This window comes from Sus scrofa, chromosome 1, assembly GCF_000003025.6.
Source record: "Sus scrofa isolate TJ Tabasco breed Duroc chromosome 1, Sscrofa11.1, whole genome shotgun sequence".
In the NCBI taxonomy this organism is placed as follows: Eukaryota; Metazoa; Chordata; class Mammalia; order Artiodactyla; family Suidae; genus Sus; species Sus scrofa.
This window is the reverse complement of record NC_010443.5, coordinates 156,413,621-156,427,724: the sequence shown is the minus strand read 5'-3', so window position 1 is coordinate 156,427,724 and position 14,104 is coordinate 156,413,621. Positions and strand designations below refer to the sequence as shown.

The 14,104-nt window shown below is 37.8% G+C and overlaps 1 protein-coding gene across 7 annotated transcripts in view; it reads left to right on the top strand.

Moving 5' to 3' along the window:
* CDH7 (cadherin 7) overlaps positions 1 to 14,104 on the top strand; it is a 140,491-nt gene that overhangs the window by 8,651 nt on the left and 117,736 nt on the right. For 6 of the 7 annotated variants that reach the window (XM_021099453.1, XM_021099416.1, XM_021099468.1 and 3 more), the window contains exon 2: positions 3,118 to 3,523. The exons of the other annotated variant lie outside the window; for it this stretch is intronic. In XM_021099453.1, coding sequence (XP_020955112.1) covers positions 3,314 to 3,523 — 210 coding nt within the window. In that variant the 5' untranslated portion in view covers positions 3,118 to 3,313. The remainder of the gene's footprint in view (positions 1 to 3,117; positions 3,524 to 14,104) is intronic. 7 annotated transcript variants of the gene reach the window in all.

Below are 14,104 nucleotides of genomic sequence, written 5' to 3'. Positions count from 1 at the left end.
CTAGCTAGTTCCATAACTCCACAGTCTTGTATGGAAGAGAAATAATAAAGAGGCAAGAAGTGTAATTGAAACATCTCATGTTATAAATCATGCAAAATTTCATAAATATGCGAAATGGTTTTTTTTTAACATTCTTATGGCTTCCTTTAATCTTGCTACCTTTTAACTTTACTAACAAATGCATACTTTCTCACAACTGAGAAAAGCAGCAAAAGCAAATCTATACAATTAAGACCTGCAACCAAGAGAGTTTATAAAATAAGATAATTCAGCTCCCACATTTTGTAAATGTGAAACATGCAATTCCAGAGGGATCCAAGGTCATTACAGCAAATGGTGGAGGGTCTAGTACGGACAGAGACTGCAGTGATCCCGTTCCGGGAGTCCAGATTATATTCCTTATCAGTGCACATCATGAGTGAAATTAATTTCTCCAGGACTGATACCAGTCTTTGACTTTTAAAAATTACAGAGCACATGGCTTTAGGAAAACAGTACATTATTTTTTCAAAGAAAATATTTTCTTGTCATTGTTCGTATCCATCCAGATGTTTTATTTCATGATCGACATAGTTCCTTGGCACCGACTATAACTGTCAAGAATGTTTTCACTCAGTGCCTGAGAGTTTACTATAGATAACATTAAAATGAAAACTAACATCCCTTCACAAACTAACTTTAATTTTAACATAACTATTATCAGACTTAATCATGATGATAGTAATCCCAACAACTAATACATACAAATGTGTGTGTGTTGTGTGTACATATATATATATAATATATACATACATATTTATATGGTGCTTTTAGTTGTGCCAGGCACTCTCCTTAGCTTTTTATGATTTGCTTATTTAGTCCTGTGAATTAGATGCAATTAGTAACATTTTCGTTTTGGAAGTGGGAGGCCTGAGGATTCATCTCTGGAATTAAAACAACTTGTCCAAGATTGCATAGCTAAGACATGACAGACTCAGAATTTGAATCTTTATCTGAGGCAGATGCCCATAGACTTTACTAGTATTTAACTATAATAACCCCCAAACTTAGAATTCTGAAAAGGTCACTTGCTGTTTAGTTTTTTAGAAATTGGATACATGTTCGCCTTGAAACACTGTTATCAAGAGAGACAATTCCTTCTCTCTTGAGGAAGGAGAGCCATAAAACTGGAAATGTTCTTCGGCTGAAGGCTTCACCTGCTGGTGTCAGTCCAGTCACCACAACCTTACCCATCCCTCCCCCTCCTCAGGGAGCCACATGCTCCTCCCTGTGCTTCCTGCTAAAGACCACCTGCCTCTCTTGCCTGGCTGTGATTCTTGGTCATTGTAGACAGAGCCCCTACTCTAGAACACTATTTCCTAGTTTAAGTCCTGCTTGCTTCCTTTAAGTAGAGGTAACCCATGTCTCAGGGGGGTTAGCTCAGGTCAACTTCTAATGAACTTTCAGCCTAACTAAGGGACCTGCGATGGAATATCAATTGATGACCCCAAATTGTGTCTTGTTGAGGATTCCAAATATAGCATAACTTGCCCTTCTAGAGTGATTTCTAAATGAACAAATTCACTTTGCCCATCATATGGGAGATGGGTTCTGGGAGAAAATGTTCAGTGCATAGACTGCAGTTAATATGCTCCAATAATAGTTTACTCTTTCTGGGGGTTCTCGGCACACATCTATTAGCTGTACGTCGGATTATTCTAGAATGCCTGTTGGAATTTTAAAATTTCATGGAGTTTTTTTTAATAGGAATATTTTCATTTGATTAGAGCTCAAAGGCTCTGCAACCCATTTCTTCCAGTTGTGTGGACTATTTTAACATATTTAATACATTTCGCCTTTTGACTATATAAGGCATTTTCCAAGAGCAATTTGACTGTCAGAAATCATCTAATGAGCAGCAGACATTGCTGATACAGGAGAGACAGGTAGAAAGAGGGAAAAGCTGCCAAAAGATAGTGTATTTTCTGCTTTGGTAAGGTGCTATCTTGTGGCTTCATGTTCTTAAAACTGTATTTTTCTCTTCTCTCTCAAAAGTAAGACACAAATGTTAATCCTTCTCCTTAATTATCCTATTGTTGATTTATTTGTAGATAGTCAAATGGATTCATAAACCAAAGTGCAGCATAGTGATTTAAGTAAGCACTTTGTCATAAATTTCATTCCTCTGTGTTTTGGGGTGTGTTGGGAAGTGTGTTTTGTAAACTGATTGGATATCTCTTGCATAATCAGAATTCTGTCACTAAAATGAGTAGACATTAGAATCAGAAGTTTCTCTCTGCTGCTGCTAAGACACCGCCTGGGTGCGGAGCTATGAATCAGGCTCAGAAATACAGTTGAGTTTTCTCACCCCTCTGATAGTCATTATAATTCAGTATTGGTGGAGAAAACCCCTGCTATGCACAAGCCATGCTGCCAGAGGTTCGAGAAATATTTGTCATGGAGCAAATAACTGCGTGCAGTAGCTTAACCTAACCTGCTACACAGCATACATGACAATAAGTTTGAAGGGTAGAAATTGGAAACCACTGAGCTTTTCAGCTGATCACAATCAAATCAGAACACATCAAAACAGCTGGTGTTCTGTGACTCAGAGTCAATCAACCGGTTTGGAAGCACCTCGTACCTTATTTCTCTTTACAGTTTCACAGAAGAGATTTAAGCCAGCATATGTCCTTTCCATTTGGTTAAACCCCTGCTTTGAGCTGCTTGGCTTTCATATTCTAATACCAACGAATGAAACTGACTGTACTATAAAAGGAAAAAGAAAAAATGGCTAGCATTAAAATGATTTTTTTAACTGATGTGTTGCTCCATTTGTATTAAATAAACCATATGCTCAAAATAGAATGCCCTAGGAGAGACACAAATTTTAAGGTTGTGTTATGGAATCAGGATAATTCTGCATCAGTAGTATTTCTGTCATTTGTGAACATGGCAACGGTTTTTGCACTCTTCTAAGTTTATGATATCTTAGTGATACAAATAATGGTATCTCGGTAAGATCAATATTAAGTTAGTAAATGTAAGCTAAAAGTGAAACGTTTAACTTAATGTAAGTTGAGTTAAAAGTTATGAGCGTTGGTTTCTGATGCCAGCTCTTCTCTTTGTCCTTGATAGGTACCCATTACACCATTCTTTGGCGAAGGTTATTGGGCAGTTTTGACCTCTCCCAATCGAACACTCTACAAATTACCATCTCTGGACTCCCAGCTGACACCCTGCCGGAGGCAAGAGCTACTAAGCCAACTGGAACTGTGCCTTTTCTCTTGTCAAGGTTTTCTTCTTACACAGGAAAAAGAAAGAAAAAAAAACGATGAAGTTGGGCAAAGTGGAGTTCTGCCATTTTCTGCAGCTAGTGGCTCTCTTCCTGTGTTTTTCTGGAATGAGTCAAGCAGAGCTCTCAAAGTCCGGATCAAAGCCCTATTTCCAATCAGGGAGATCCCGGACCAAGCGCAGCTGGGTGTGGAATCAGTTCTTTGTGCTGGAGGAGTACATGGGTTCAGACCCCCTCTATGTAGGCAAGGTAGGGTGTTTGGCCTTCAAAGTCACATGTGATCATTGTGAATGTCTGTGGTTGAATGGAGAGCTGCTTATTTTTGCTTTGGGGATGGAAAATGCAGAACTGTCACTCCCATGAAAGAGTTGGTGAGATTCTTGGTGTTTGTCAGCTACACCAAAACTATAATCCAGGTACTCCTCAGATCAAGGCCACAGTTTAGGGAGTAATGCTTTTTGTTCCTAGAAACAGACGAGGATCTTTCAGATGCCTAGTTTATGGTGATTGTGGCATGTTAGTAAAGCTGCTATTTCCAAAGGAGAGCAAGAGTGGTCCTTAATGAAGAATTTTGGGTCTTGCATCTGGTTTTTTAGCTGCTTTCTAGGGGGTACTACGTGAATCATGTTCAGGCTGACTTTGGGCTTATATATCCTTTTCTGATAGTTGCAGTTTAAAAACTGCAAAGTGTAGTCAATGAGCTTACTGCCTCTAACTTATGAGCAGTTCAGACCCACTTTTCTTAACGGTAGTGTTTTAATGGGATTTTTAAAAATTTGCTTCTTGGAGTTCCCGTCGTGGCGCAGTGGTTAACGAATCCGACTAGGAACCATGAGGTTGCGGGTTCGGTCCCTGCCCTTGCTCAGTGGGTTAACGATCCGGCGTTGCCGTGAGCTGTGGTGTAGGTTGCAGACGCGGCTCGGATCCTTGCTGTGGCTCTGGTGTAGGCCGGCGGCTACAGCTCCGATTGGACCCCTAGCCTGGGAACCTCCATATGCCGCGGGAGCGGCCCAAGAAATAGCAAAAAAAAAAGACCAAAAAAAAAAAATTTGCTTCTTAAAATTATATTTTGATTAAATATGAATGTGAACAGAAGTCAGTGAGAAGTGACATAAGACAAATGGTGGGTGGTATGGGGTGAATTTATTTGATGGCGGGGGGGTAGCTAAATGGAGATTTCTTTTCACAGCTTCTGTCTGCATATTGGGCAGGGGTTTCCATTTGAGTGCCTCTTGAATGGAAGGGCACTTTCCAGGGAGCGTGACCTTTCCCCTCCCATCCTGGTATCCTGTTCCCAGTTCCTAGGCTTTTGTAGGTTTGATTATTTTGCTGTCTGTAAAGATTTCCTCAGTTTTTCACCTTGGTGCTGAACCCTGGTGAAGGTCTCTAAGTAGAGTGTGTTGGCAAGACATCTCTAGGTCTGCAGTCTACTCTTTGTCAGTTTTATGCATCTGTTCCGATAAGGTGAGGCACAGCAAACTGATGGATTTATCCCTGAGTGTATTTTCAACTGTGAATGATTGAGGAAGAATCTTTGCTATTTATTCCATGGATCATTGTTTCATTTGAATAGACCTCATGTGAGGGTGAAAAATCCGTTTTTGTTCATCTACGTAAGTCAAGGTAATCTTTGTTTTATATATATATATACACACACACACTATATTCCTTTAAGTACCTCTCTAATGTACAAATACCGACTGATACTATATTGTAAACGAAAGGATTTGAATATAGTAAAGGTTTCTAGGGATGTAGATTAGGATTTTTTTTAGGCTGTCACAGCATTTTTCTGCCCTAAGAAAGGATATGCGCAAGTATTTTTTTGGCATATGTACATTTCTTTGTATAGCCATCCTACTTGTATCAGGAACACCCTCATTTAATACTTTACATGTACTAAATCTCTTGTTTTCTTATAAACCAAGTGAAAACAATATCCTTATGCAATGTTACTGATTAAGAATCTAGCTCAAAATTTCAGTCATTTTTAATGAACATTTGAGAAATTTATCAAACTTTCTCCAGTGGACAAGTCTATAATATTCAACTACTTCATAATCAGTAGTTATTAGGTGAAATCACACTTTTGCACAAATGTAAAGTTTTCTAAAGATGACTAAAATATTCTCATTAATGTTTTAAATGAAGTTGCCTGGGTGAGGTTGACATTTTGAAATCAACATAATTTAAAATTTTAAAGATCCCCTTATTTAAAATTTTGTAACCTTCACCATATAGTTCAAAATACTTAATTTTGAAATAATCCTTGTACGTCAAAGTTGTGAAAATGCATGTGAATCTACTGGGCAATGCTGTTGTTATTTTTCTAAAAGAAGTTGTGTGTTTCCTTGATTAGGTAACAGATAATCTTTGCTTCCCTTTCGATTAATCAGAGACAGTCGCTTAGAACATTTGATGTGGAAGGAAACAAGTTTATATTTATCTCTGAATACTGTATATTTGGAGTTCAATACTGCCTTTCACAATGAAATGTTCAGGATGCAAATAGGTTTTAAAAAAACTCTTAATTGATTAAAACACAGAAAAAGGGCAATAAAACAATTTGAGATGGAGCGAGAATTTAGAGGATAGACAAATGAAAGGCTTTAAAAGGAACAATTTATATTCACTTGAGAAAAGATGGCAGGGAATGTGAGTGCTTTAAATTGTTTACATAAGATAAAAATGAGTTTTTTTTTTTTTTTTTTTTTGATTGGTTGGTTGTTTTTGGTTAATGGTCTGTCTAGGCAGGGTTAGAGGAAAATTTTTGACCTCAGTGCAGTTTTCATCATTTGGGTGTGTAAATAGATACTTGAAGTGGGTAATGGCTATCTATGTCTAGAAATTTTTATAGGACAGAAGGAACAGAAAATTCTAGGTGAACATGTGGAAGGATGGATAGGCAGATAATCAAAGGGAGAAAAGAAGGAATCTAAACACATATTTAACCTACATGGTCAGATGGCTACACTCTTACTCTTCCTGACAAAATCCAGCTATTTGAGTAATTTGGAAAATTTAAATGATGAGCTTGATCAACTTGATAGCTTCATTTGATCACATAATGAATAAATACAGTGTGTGTCAAATTGATTTCCGTTTTATTGCTAACTTTCCCACTTCCTACTAGTTGTATGACTTTGGTTAAGTTGCCTAATATTCCTAAATTGTAGCTTCCTCATCTTTAAAATGGGAATAATGATATCTGTAACTCAAAGTTTTTAACTGAGAAAAAAAAAAGGGTTAAAAGTATTTGGGGAGTTCCTGTCGTGGCTCAGTGATTAATGAACCCGACTAGGGTCCTTGAGGACATGGGTTCAATCCCTGGCCTCGCTCAGTGGGATCCAGCATTGCTCTGAGCTGTGGTGTAGGTTGCAGACTCGGCTCGGATCCTATGTTGCTGTGGCTGTGGTGTAGGCCAGCAGCTACAGCTCTGATTCAACCCCTAGCCTGGGAACCTCCATATGCCACAGGTGAGGCCCTAAAAAGATGAAAGATTAAAAAAAAGAAAAAAGCTATTTGGAACATACATTAATCTAGATAGTATAAATACATCTATTTCACTACAACAGAAATTATAAATTACTTGGGTTGTGGATAGTCTGTTGTACTATGTGTCCACTGTTATGTGTGTGATCGTTCAGATGAAAGGAGGCAATATTATTTTATGTACTGGATAGTATTTAAACATTGCAGTTAATTAGAGGAATGGTCTATATAGGATGTGCTTGGAAATACAACACATCTTTGTATAGGATAAGACTCTGGCAAAAAAATGGCTCGTGGGTAAATGATTCAATCCTTAAAATACATGGACTTCACATGTCAGAGAAATTGTGCCTAATTTTTTTTAACCCTCCAATTTGGAGACTGTAATGGCTAGTGCCCAACACCACCAGTTAAATTATTCTACAATTAAGTAAAATTTGATCTTTAAAACATTGAGGATAGTGAGGTTACAAGATGGCTTATGACCTTATTATTTTAGCCAATTTCTTAAAATTATAGCCAATTTGAGTTTAACATCATAACTGAAGACAAAAGGAGAACAATCTGATGACAGGAACCTGGAGGGCTTCTAGAACCCTACCCAAGAGGCCCCCAGGGCATAGACCCTGGACTGGGTTAGAATCTGACTTTTATCATTACCATCCCATCCTTTTCTTGTGATTGTAGTTGATAAACTACTGAGTCATTACTCTGATGGAGCTCATTTTTAATTGAGGTATAATTGATCTGTTATTATTAGTTTCGGGTATATAACATAATGAAATGATATTTATATAAATTGAGAATTCATGTTCACAATCAGTCTCGTTAACATCTATCGCCATACATTATTACAGATTTCTTTTTCTTGTGATGAGAATTTTTAAGATCCAGCAACTTTGCAACTCTTAGCATCTTTGCAATGTGCGATATGATACTACTAACTAGAGTCACCATACTGTTTGGCACTCTGTTTTAAAGACTAGAAATAAGAGTGCACCTTTCCTTTAGGATATTTTTTTTTTACATTCTTTTTTTTTTTTTTAATTGAAGTATGGTTGATTTAGGAGTGCCTGTCATGGCTCAGTGGTTAATGAACTCAACTAGTATCCATGAGGACTCAGGCTCCATCCCTGGCTTTGGTCAGTGGGTTAAGGATCTGGTGTTGCTGTGGTATGATCCAGCAGCTGCAGCTCCAACCCTAGCCTGGGAACCTCTATATGCTGCGGGTGCGGCCCTAAAAAGATTAAAGACCAAAAAAAAAAAAAAAAAGTGTAGTTGATTTATAGTGTTGTGCTACTTTTAGGCATATAGCACGGTGATTCAGTTAGGTGTGTGTATGTATGTGTGTATATACTTTTTCAGATTCTTTTCCCTTATAGGTTATTATCAAATATTGAGTATAGTTCCCTGTTCTGTAGAGTAGGTCCTTGCTGGGTGTCTATTTCATATATAGTAGTTATTGTTATTCCTGTTTTCTTGTCCTCTTATAGGGAGAAGTAAGTGGAGAGCCCCTTTTCTCCCTGTAACTTTGCATCACCCTGACCTGGCTGTTTGAAACACATAGGAAGTCACATTTTCCAGCTATCTCATTGCATCATGTTATATTTCTCTAGTCCAGTCTTTTCCTTACCTTGACATTTCCCACTTAACATCCCCTAACCATCTGACAAAAAAGAAAAAAAAAAAAAATGTCCACGCAACCATCCAGCTTGTATTCCAGGTATTAAGTGTTTTTCATCTCCACTCACCATAATGGGCTGCCACCCGTTAGCTGTGCTCTAGGCCATCACTTCCGCTGAAATGTGTTTTCCGTGCCTCTTCTACAGACTGCTTCTCTAACTGTGAACATCACTCTAGCCTTTTCTGCTACTCTCCTTTTTCCTTCCTCATTCAGGGAGAATTCATGCCTACTACCCTAGTTGGAATCAAACATATAGAAATGCAGTGTGGGATTCACTCTGCTCTCAATTTCAGCTGGCTTGGAAGTGTTGGTGAGCATTTCACATGCATTTAATTACTCCTCAGCCATATCCCTCACCAAGAGATTCTCTGTCTCCTGATCACTAAAACTCTGTTCTGTGTTCCAGGGAGGACATTTTCATCCTGAAAATTGGTTCTATTAGAAAATTGAGTTACAAATTAGATTCCTTAATGGGGCAAATTTCCACTGGATATATATACACAAAAATAATCCCAACTGTTAAGTACTTAGGGAAGAACATCTATATCATGGTAACATTTACATTTTATAGATTTTCTTTCTTTCTTTTTTTTTTTCTTTTCTTTGTCTTTTTGCCTTTTCTAGGGCCACTCTTACAGCATATGGAGGTTCCCAGGCTAGGGGTTGAATTGGAGCTGTAGCCACTGGCCTTCGTCAGAGCCACAGCAACTTGGGATCCGAGCTGTGTCTGCAGCCTCCACCACAGCTCACAGCAATGCCGGATCCTTAACCCACTGAGCAAGGCCGAACCCGCAATTTCATGGTTCCTAGTTGGATTCATTAACCACTGAGCCATGACAGGAACGCCTACATTTTATAGACTTTGAAGGGGAAAAAAACCCCAACAAAACTATTCTCTAAATATGTCGATTACCTGAGTTTGGCTCAAGTCTTACAAGGAAGCAAATGGTTTGTTTTTCTTATGGAAGCATAGGAAACCCCTTTTCCTAACATCTTTATAGCCAGAGTGAATTGTGAAGACCCCTGTTTTTAATCTTCTTGTTACTTTGCTGATAGAAATGTGGAACTCCTGGTGGCTTCAAAAGGAATTTGGATATGGATAAGCTCTGTGGGATGTAAATAAGACTTTTAGATGTATTTTTGGCAGCTATTTTTAGCTCTTATAAAACTCTGGTATAAAGTAGTAAATGCATTTCCTCCACATAAAATCAACAATCCGAAGTCTTTGTTCTCTTAAAGCCATAATGAAAATAAAATATATCAGATTTTGTCACTGAAATGCAGACGCCTACCCATTAATTCGGCTTAATAATGCTTGTTTTCTCTTCAAAGTTGTTTTAGGTTAGAAAGGAAGGTTGTAATTAACTACCAAAGACCTTACAGGTGAGACTACACAAATGAAAGTTGGAGGATAGAGACTTACAGTTATAAACCTAATTATAGTCAAACTGAATAGCCTAGTTGACTCTGAATTTTCTGATTGTTTGTCTGAGTTGATCAAAATCATTTAAAAATGCTGTCCTCTTTAATGTGTGTTTGCGTTTGTATACACTTGTTATCCATTTGGTGATGCAAGAAGCAAATTAAAAATTTAGTCTATGCCAGTTGTGTTTACATTGTATTTATGCTGAGTTTTTAAGTGCATAGACAAGATAGAAAGTAAAAGGATGATATTGGGCCTTTCTGTAATAAGTGGACTATAATTGTTTGAGCAGCTCTGTATGCCGTGTTCATTGATACAGAGTCACAGAATCTGTGGCAGTCTCTGTAACTGACCAAGATAAATGACAGAATTAGATAAGTAGGAGGACAGTCACTGAGCCTGCGCTGGTTGAAGCATATGTAGATGAGCACTGGAGTGGGCAACATTTCATCCTAGTCATTTTGTCTGATTTATATTGATTACCTGTCATAGTGATTATGATCCCTGGAGAGATATGGTAGTTTTATAAATATGCTGAACATTATATTCCCCCCAATTCTCTGTTCATACTGTTCAGCTTATTGAGGGTTTTCTTTCTTCCTCCTTTCTTCTTCAAGAACTTACATCATACCTACTCTATGTTAGGTACTGTGTTAGGTAAGAGTTAAAAAAAGAAAACAACCCTTCTTTATAACATTCATAGCCAAGCAGGTAACCAGATGGCATAGAAAGCAGTAAATTCTACAGGTGATCTACAGCTGTGGAGGTGGGTAAACCAGAGGCACTAATTCATGGATCCGTGAACAAGTGCTTACATGAGGATACCTGGAAAACCTCTGTGATTTCACGATCCTTTTATTCAATCTCCAAAAACTGTATTGAGGGAAGCGTTAAGCTTTATATAGTGGAAAGATCAGTAAGCAGACCCTGGGTTATACTGGTAAGTTTCTCATTATTTTGAGCAATGCTGTAAAACATAATAAATTACAACTCTGCTCATCTGTAAAATAGAAATAGGTACAATTTTAAAACTGTTTTGAAATAGTCTCAGACTTGCAAATAGGCTGCCCAGTATCATTCTAGAACCCAGCTTGAATGCCAGAGTCTTATGTAACTATACGTATTATTTAAATCAGGAAATTAACAGTAATATAATACTCTTATCAACAGAATTTTCTGGTTGTTACAATTAAAGTGGCTTTTCTAGTAGAAGCCAGTCCAGTGGCGTATCTTGTATTTGTCTTGTTTCTTCAGTCTTCCATGATTGTTCCTGCCTACTAATTTGGTAGAGTCTCTTACAGTCTAGTTTAGTTTCATGTTTCTTCCTAGGGGAGACATGTCAGGCGATGTTATTGTGGCAGGAATTCCACAGAAGTGATGGTGTGCCCTTCTCACTGCAACTTGTCCGAGGCCACAGGATGTTGCTAAGACTTATTCATCCTCCTGTTGACTTTGATCACTTTGTCAAGGTGGTGTCCGCCACATTCCTCCACTGAAAAAACATCCGAGGAGTTCCCGTCGTGGCTCAGTGGTTAACGAACCTGACTAGGAACCATGAGCTTGCGGGTTCGATCCCTGGCCTTGCTCAGTGGGTTGAGGATCTGGTGTTGCCGTGAGCTGTGGTGGAGGTTGCAGACACGGCTCAGATCCTGAGTTGCTATGGCTCTGGCATAGGCCGGTGGCTATAGCTCCGATTCGACCCCTAGCCTGGGAACCTCCATATGCCGCGGGAGCGGCCCAAGAAATGGCAAAAAGACCAAAAAAAAAAAAAAAAAAAAAAACCTGAAAGTTTTGAAATCCTGGAGGAGGCATGAAATTGTCTAAGCAAATGTCGTAGATTGGAATAAATATTGCTGCTGGTTTGAGGGATATGTATTGAATGATTCATTAAGGTCCATTGTCCATTTTTAGGATGAGGTTGTGGGTTTGTCTGAAATGATGAAATTTAAATCCAAAATGCTGTCAGGTAATATTCATGCATTTATGTAGTAATTGATCTTGTTTCTCAAAAGCACATCAATTTAGGATGTCTCAGGGAGATTGATTTTGTTTTTTCTTCTAAACCATGCAAGGATATTCTCTATAGCTCAGGATTCCAAGATGTTCTCTGAGCTATACCTAAATAAGAGCTTTCTCCCTCACTGCTTACAAAATATAAAGCACTGTTTTATACTGTAAAATGTGGCACAAATATTTAACCCTCATGATTATAAATAAAACATTGCTTTGGAAAACAGTAGATCCAGTTGGCTAAGGTAAAAGTAACTCAAGAGAATGCAGTCTAATATCTTACATTTTAATATATTCATAAGAGAGTTGAAGTCTAAACAATGAATAGTACTGATGTTTGAAAAGATGTGCTAATGAGAATTTGTCCTAATGATTCTTTTTAGAGCCTATAACATGTTTATTTCATAGGCCATACTGATTAAGTCTTCAGAAGTCTTGTGAGTTAGAAAGGTGGTTTTTTGGGTTTTTTTTTTTTTTTTTGCTTTTTAGGCTGCGCCCGTGGCATATGGAAGTTCTCGGTTCCCAGGCCAGGGATCAAATTGGAGCTACAGCTGCCAGCCTGTACCACAGCCACAGCAATGTGGGATCTGAGCCGTGCCTGTGACCTACACTACAGCTCAATTCAAAGCTGGATCCTGACCACTGAGTGAGCTGGGGATTGAACTTGCATCCTCATGGATACTACTTGGGTTCATTTCTGCTGAGCCACAATAGGAACTCCAGAAAGGAGGTGTTTTTATATTGGAGATGAGGTATTAGATACATTTAGAAGAACGGTAAGTAGACTGAGGGCACAATAGCTAGACAAATAATTTAGAAGAATTAGAAAGCAAATCTGGATGCTTATATCAATTCTAGAAAGTAACTTTCTGGAAAAATGTTAATAAGATATTTTACATCTATGGAAATATTTTTTCTTTAACACATTGGATTTAGTTGTATTGTTATCAAACCCCTTTAATATATGTTTTTGAAAACTTCGCCTTTAAAAATGGCATGTATTCAAGAGAATAAATTAAAGGGCTCTCAAAATTATTACGTACTACTTCCTAAAATTTAGTAAATATTGAAACTGAATATAGTTAGAATAAAAGGGTATTATAATGGAGAGATTAAAATTATATTTGTCCAGGACACAGAAATATTAGAAGTGAACCCTAGAACAGAAATTTTCAGAATAGAGTGTGAAAAAAAATTGTTGAGTTTGGAAAGAAAATATTTAGGGATTTTATATAATTTTTAAAAGTCTCATTTTTAAAAATTTCTTGTTTGTGGTGTATGAAATATTATATCAGGGAGTTTTAACTGATAAAGTTACATCTTCAAAGAAGTAGAAAGACCATTAGCCCATCCCAGAAGGAGTTATAAAAAGATGAATAGGAATTCCCTGAAAGTTCAGTGGGTTAAGGATCCGGCATTGTCGCTGCTTTGGTGAGGGTTCAAGCCCTGGCCCAGGAACTTCCACTTGCTGCAAGCATGGCCAAAAAGAAAAAAAGGTGAGCTAAAGAAGGCTCTGTAGCTAGTATTCCTACACCTCTGTATAGTGTTCCAGTGAGCTAGTGTGGAAAGATGGAGCAAGATAGGCTCCAAAGTCAGCTTAGTTTGCCTTTTGTACCTCATTTAACATTTCACTATAAGACAAGGTCTGAACACATTCCACTGTGTCACAGTTGGAGAAAAGGAAATGGTCAGGAAAATACTCATTTTGGCCTCAAACAGCCTTAGGTCTTCGCAGACCCCAAAAGCCTGAAGATTATTTCCTTTCCTGTCACCACAGAAACAAATAATAGAGTGCCCCAAAGATGCGGGGGAAACACCAAAACAGTCTGGGGAGGCAGTCTACATTTCTTGTTAGGCTAGAATCCTTGTCTTCTGGAAGATAAAAGCAGAAGAATAACTTCTCAGGATGGGAAGTGTTATAGGAATGGTAATTACAAGAACCAAAGTGATTAACATCATGCCAGCAAGTTTTGTGTGTAAACAGTGCACAATTATCTGATAAGAATGCTTCCCTTAGGATATTGACTTCTTAGTTAAAATGCTGACATGTTTTAAGGTATTTAACTGAAAACACACAATCAAGATTTGGACAACACATACATAATGCTCAACAGATGTGAGTTTGAAAGATTTGTGATGATCACTAGTGAAATTAGTCAAACCATGCTTAAATTAGATTTTTCTGATTTGTGAGTCATTTATGGGTCCACATTGGTACAGA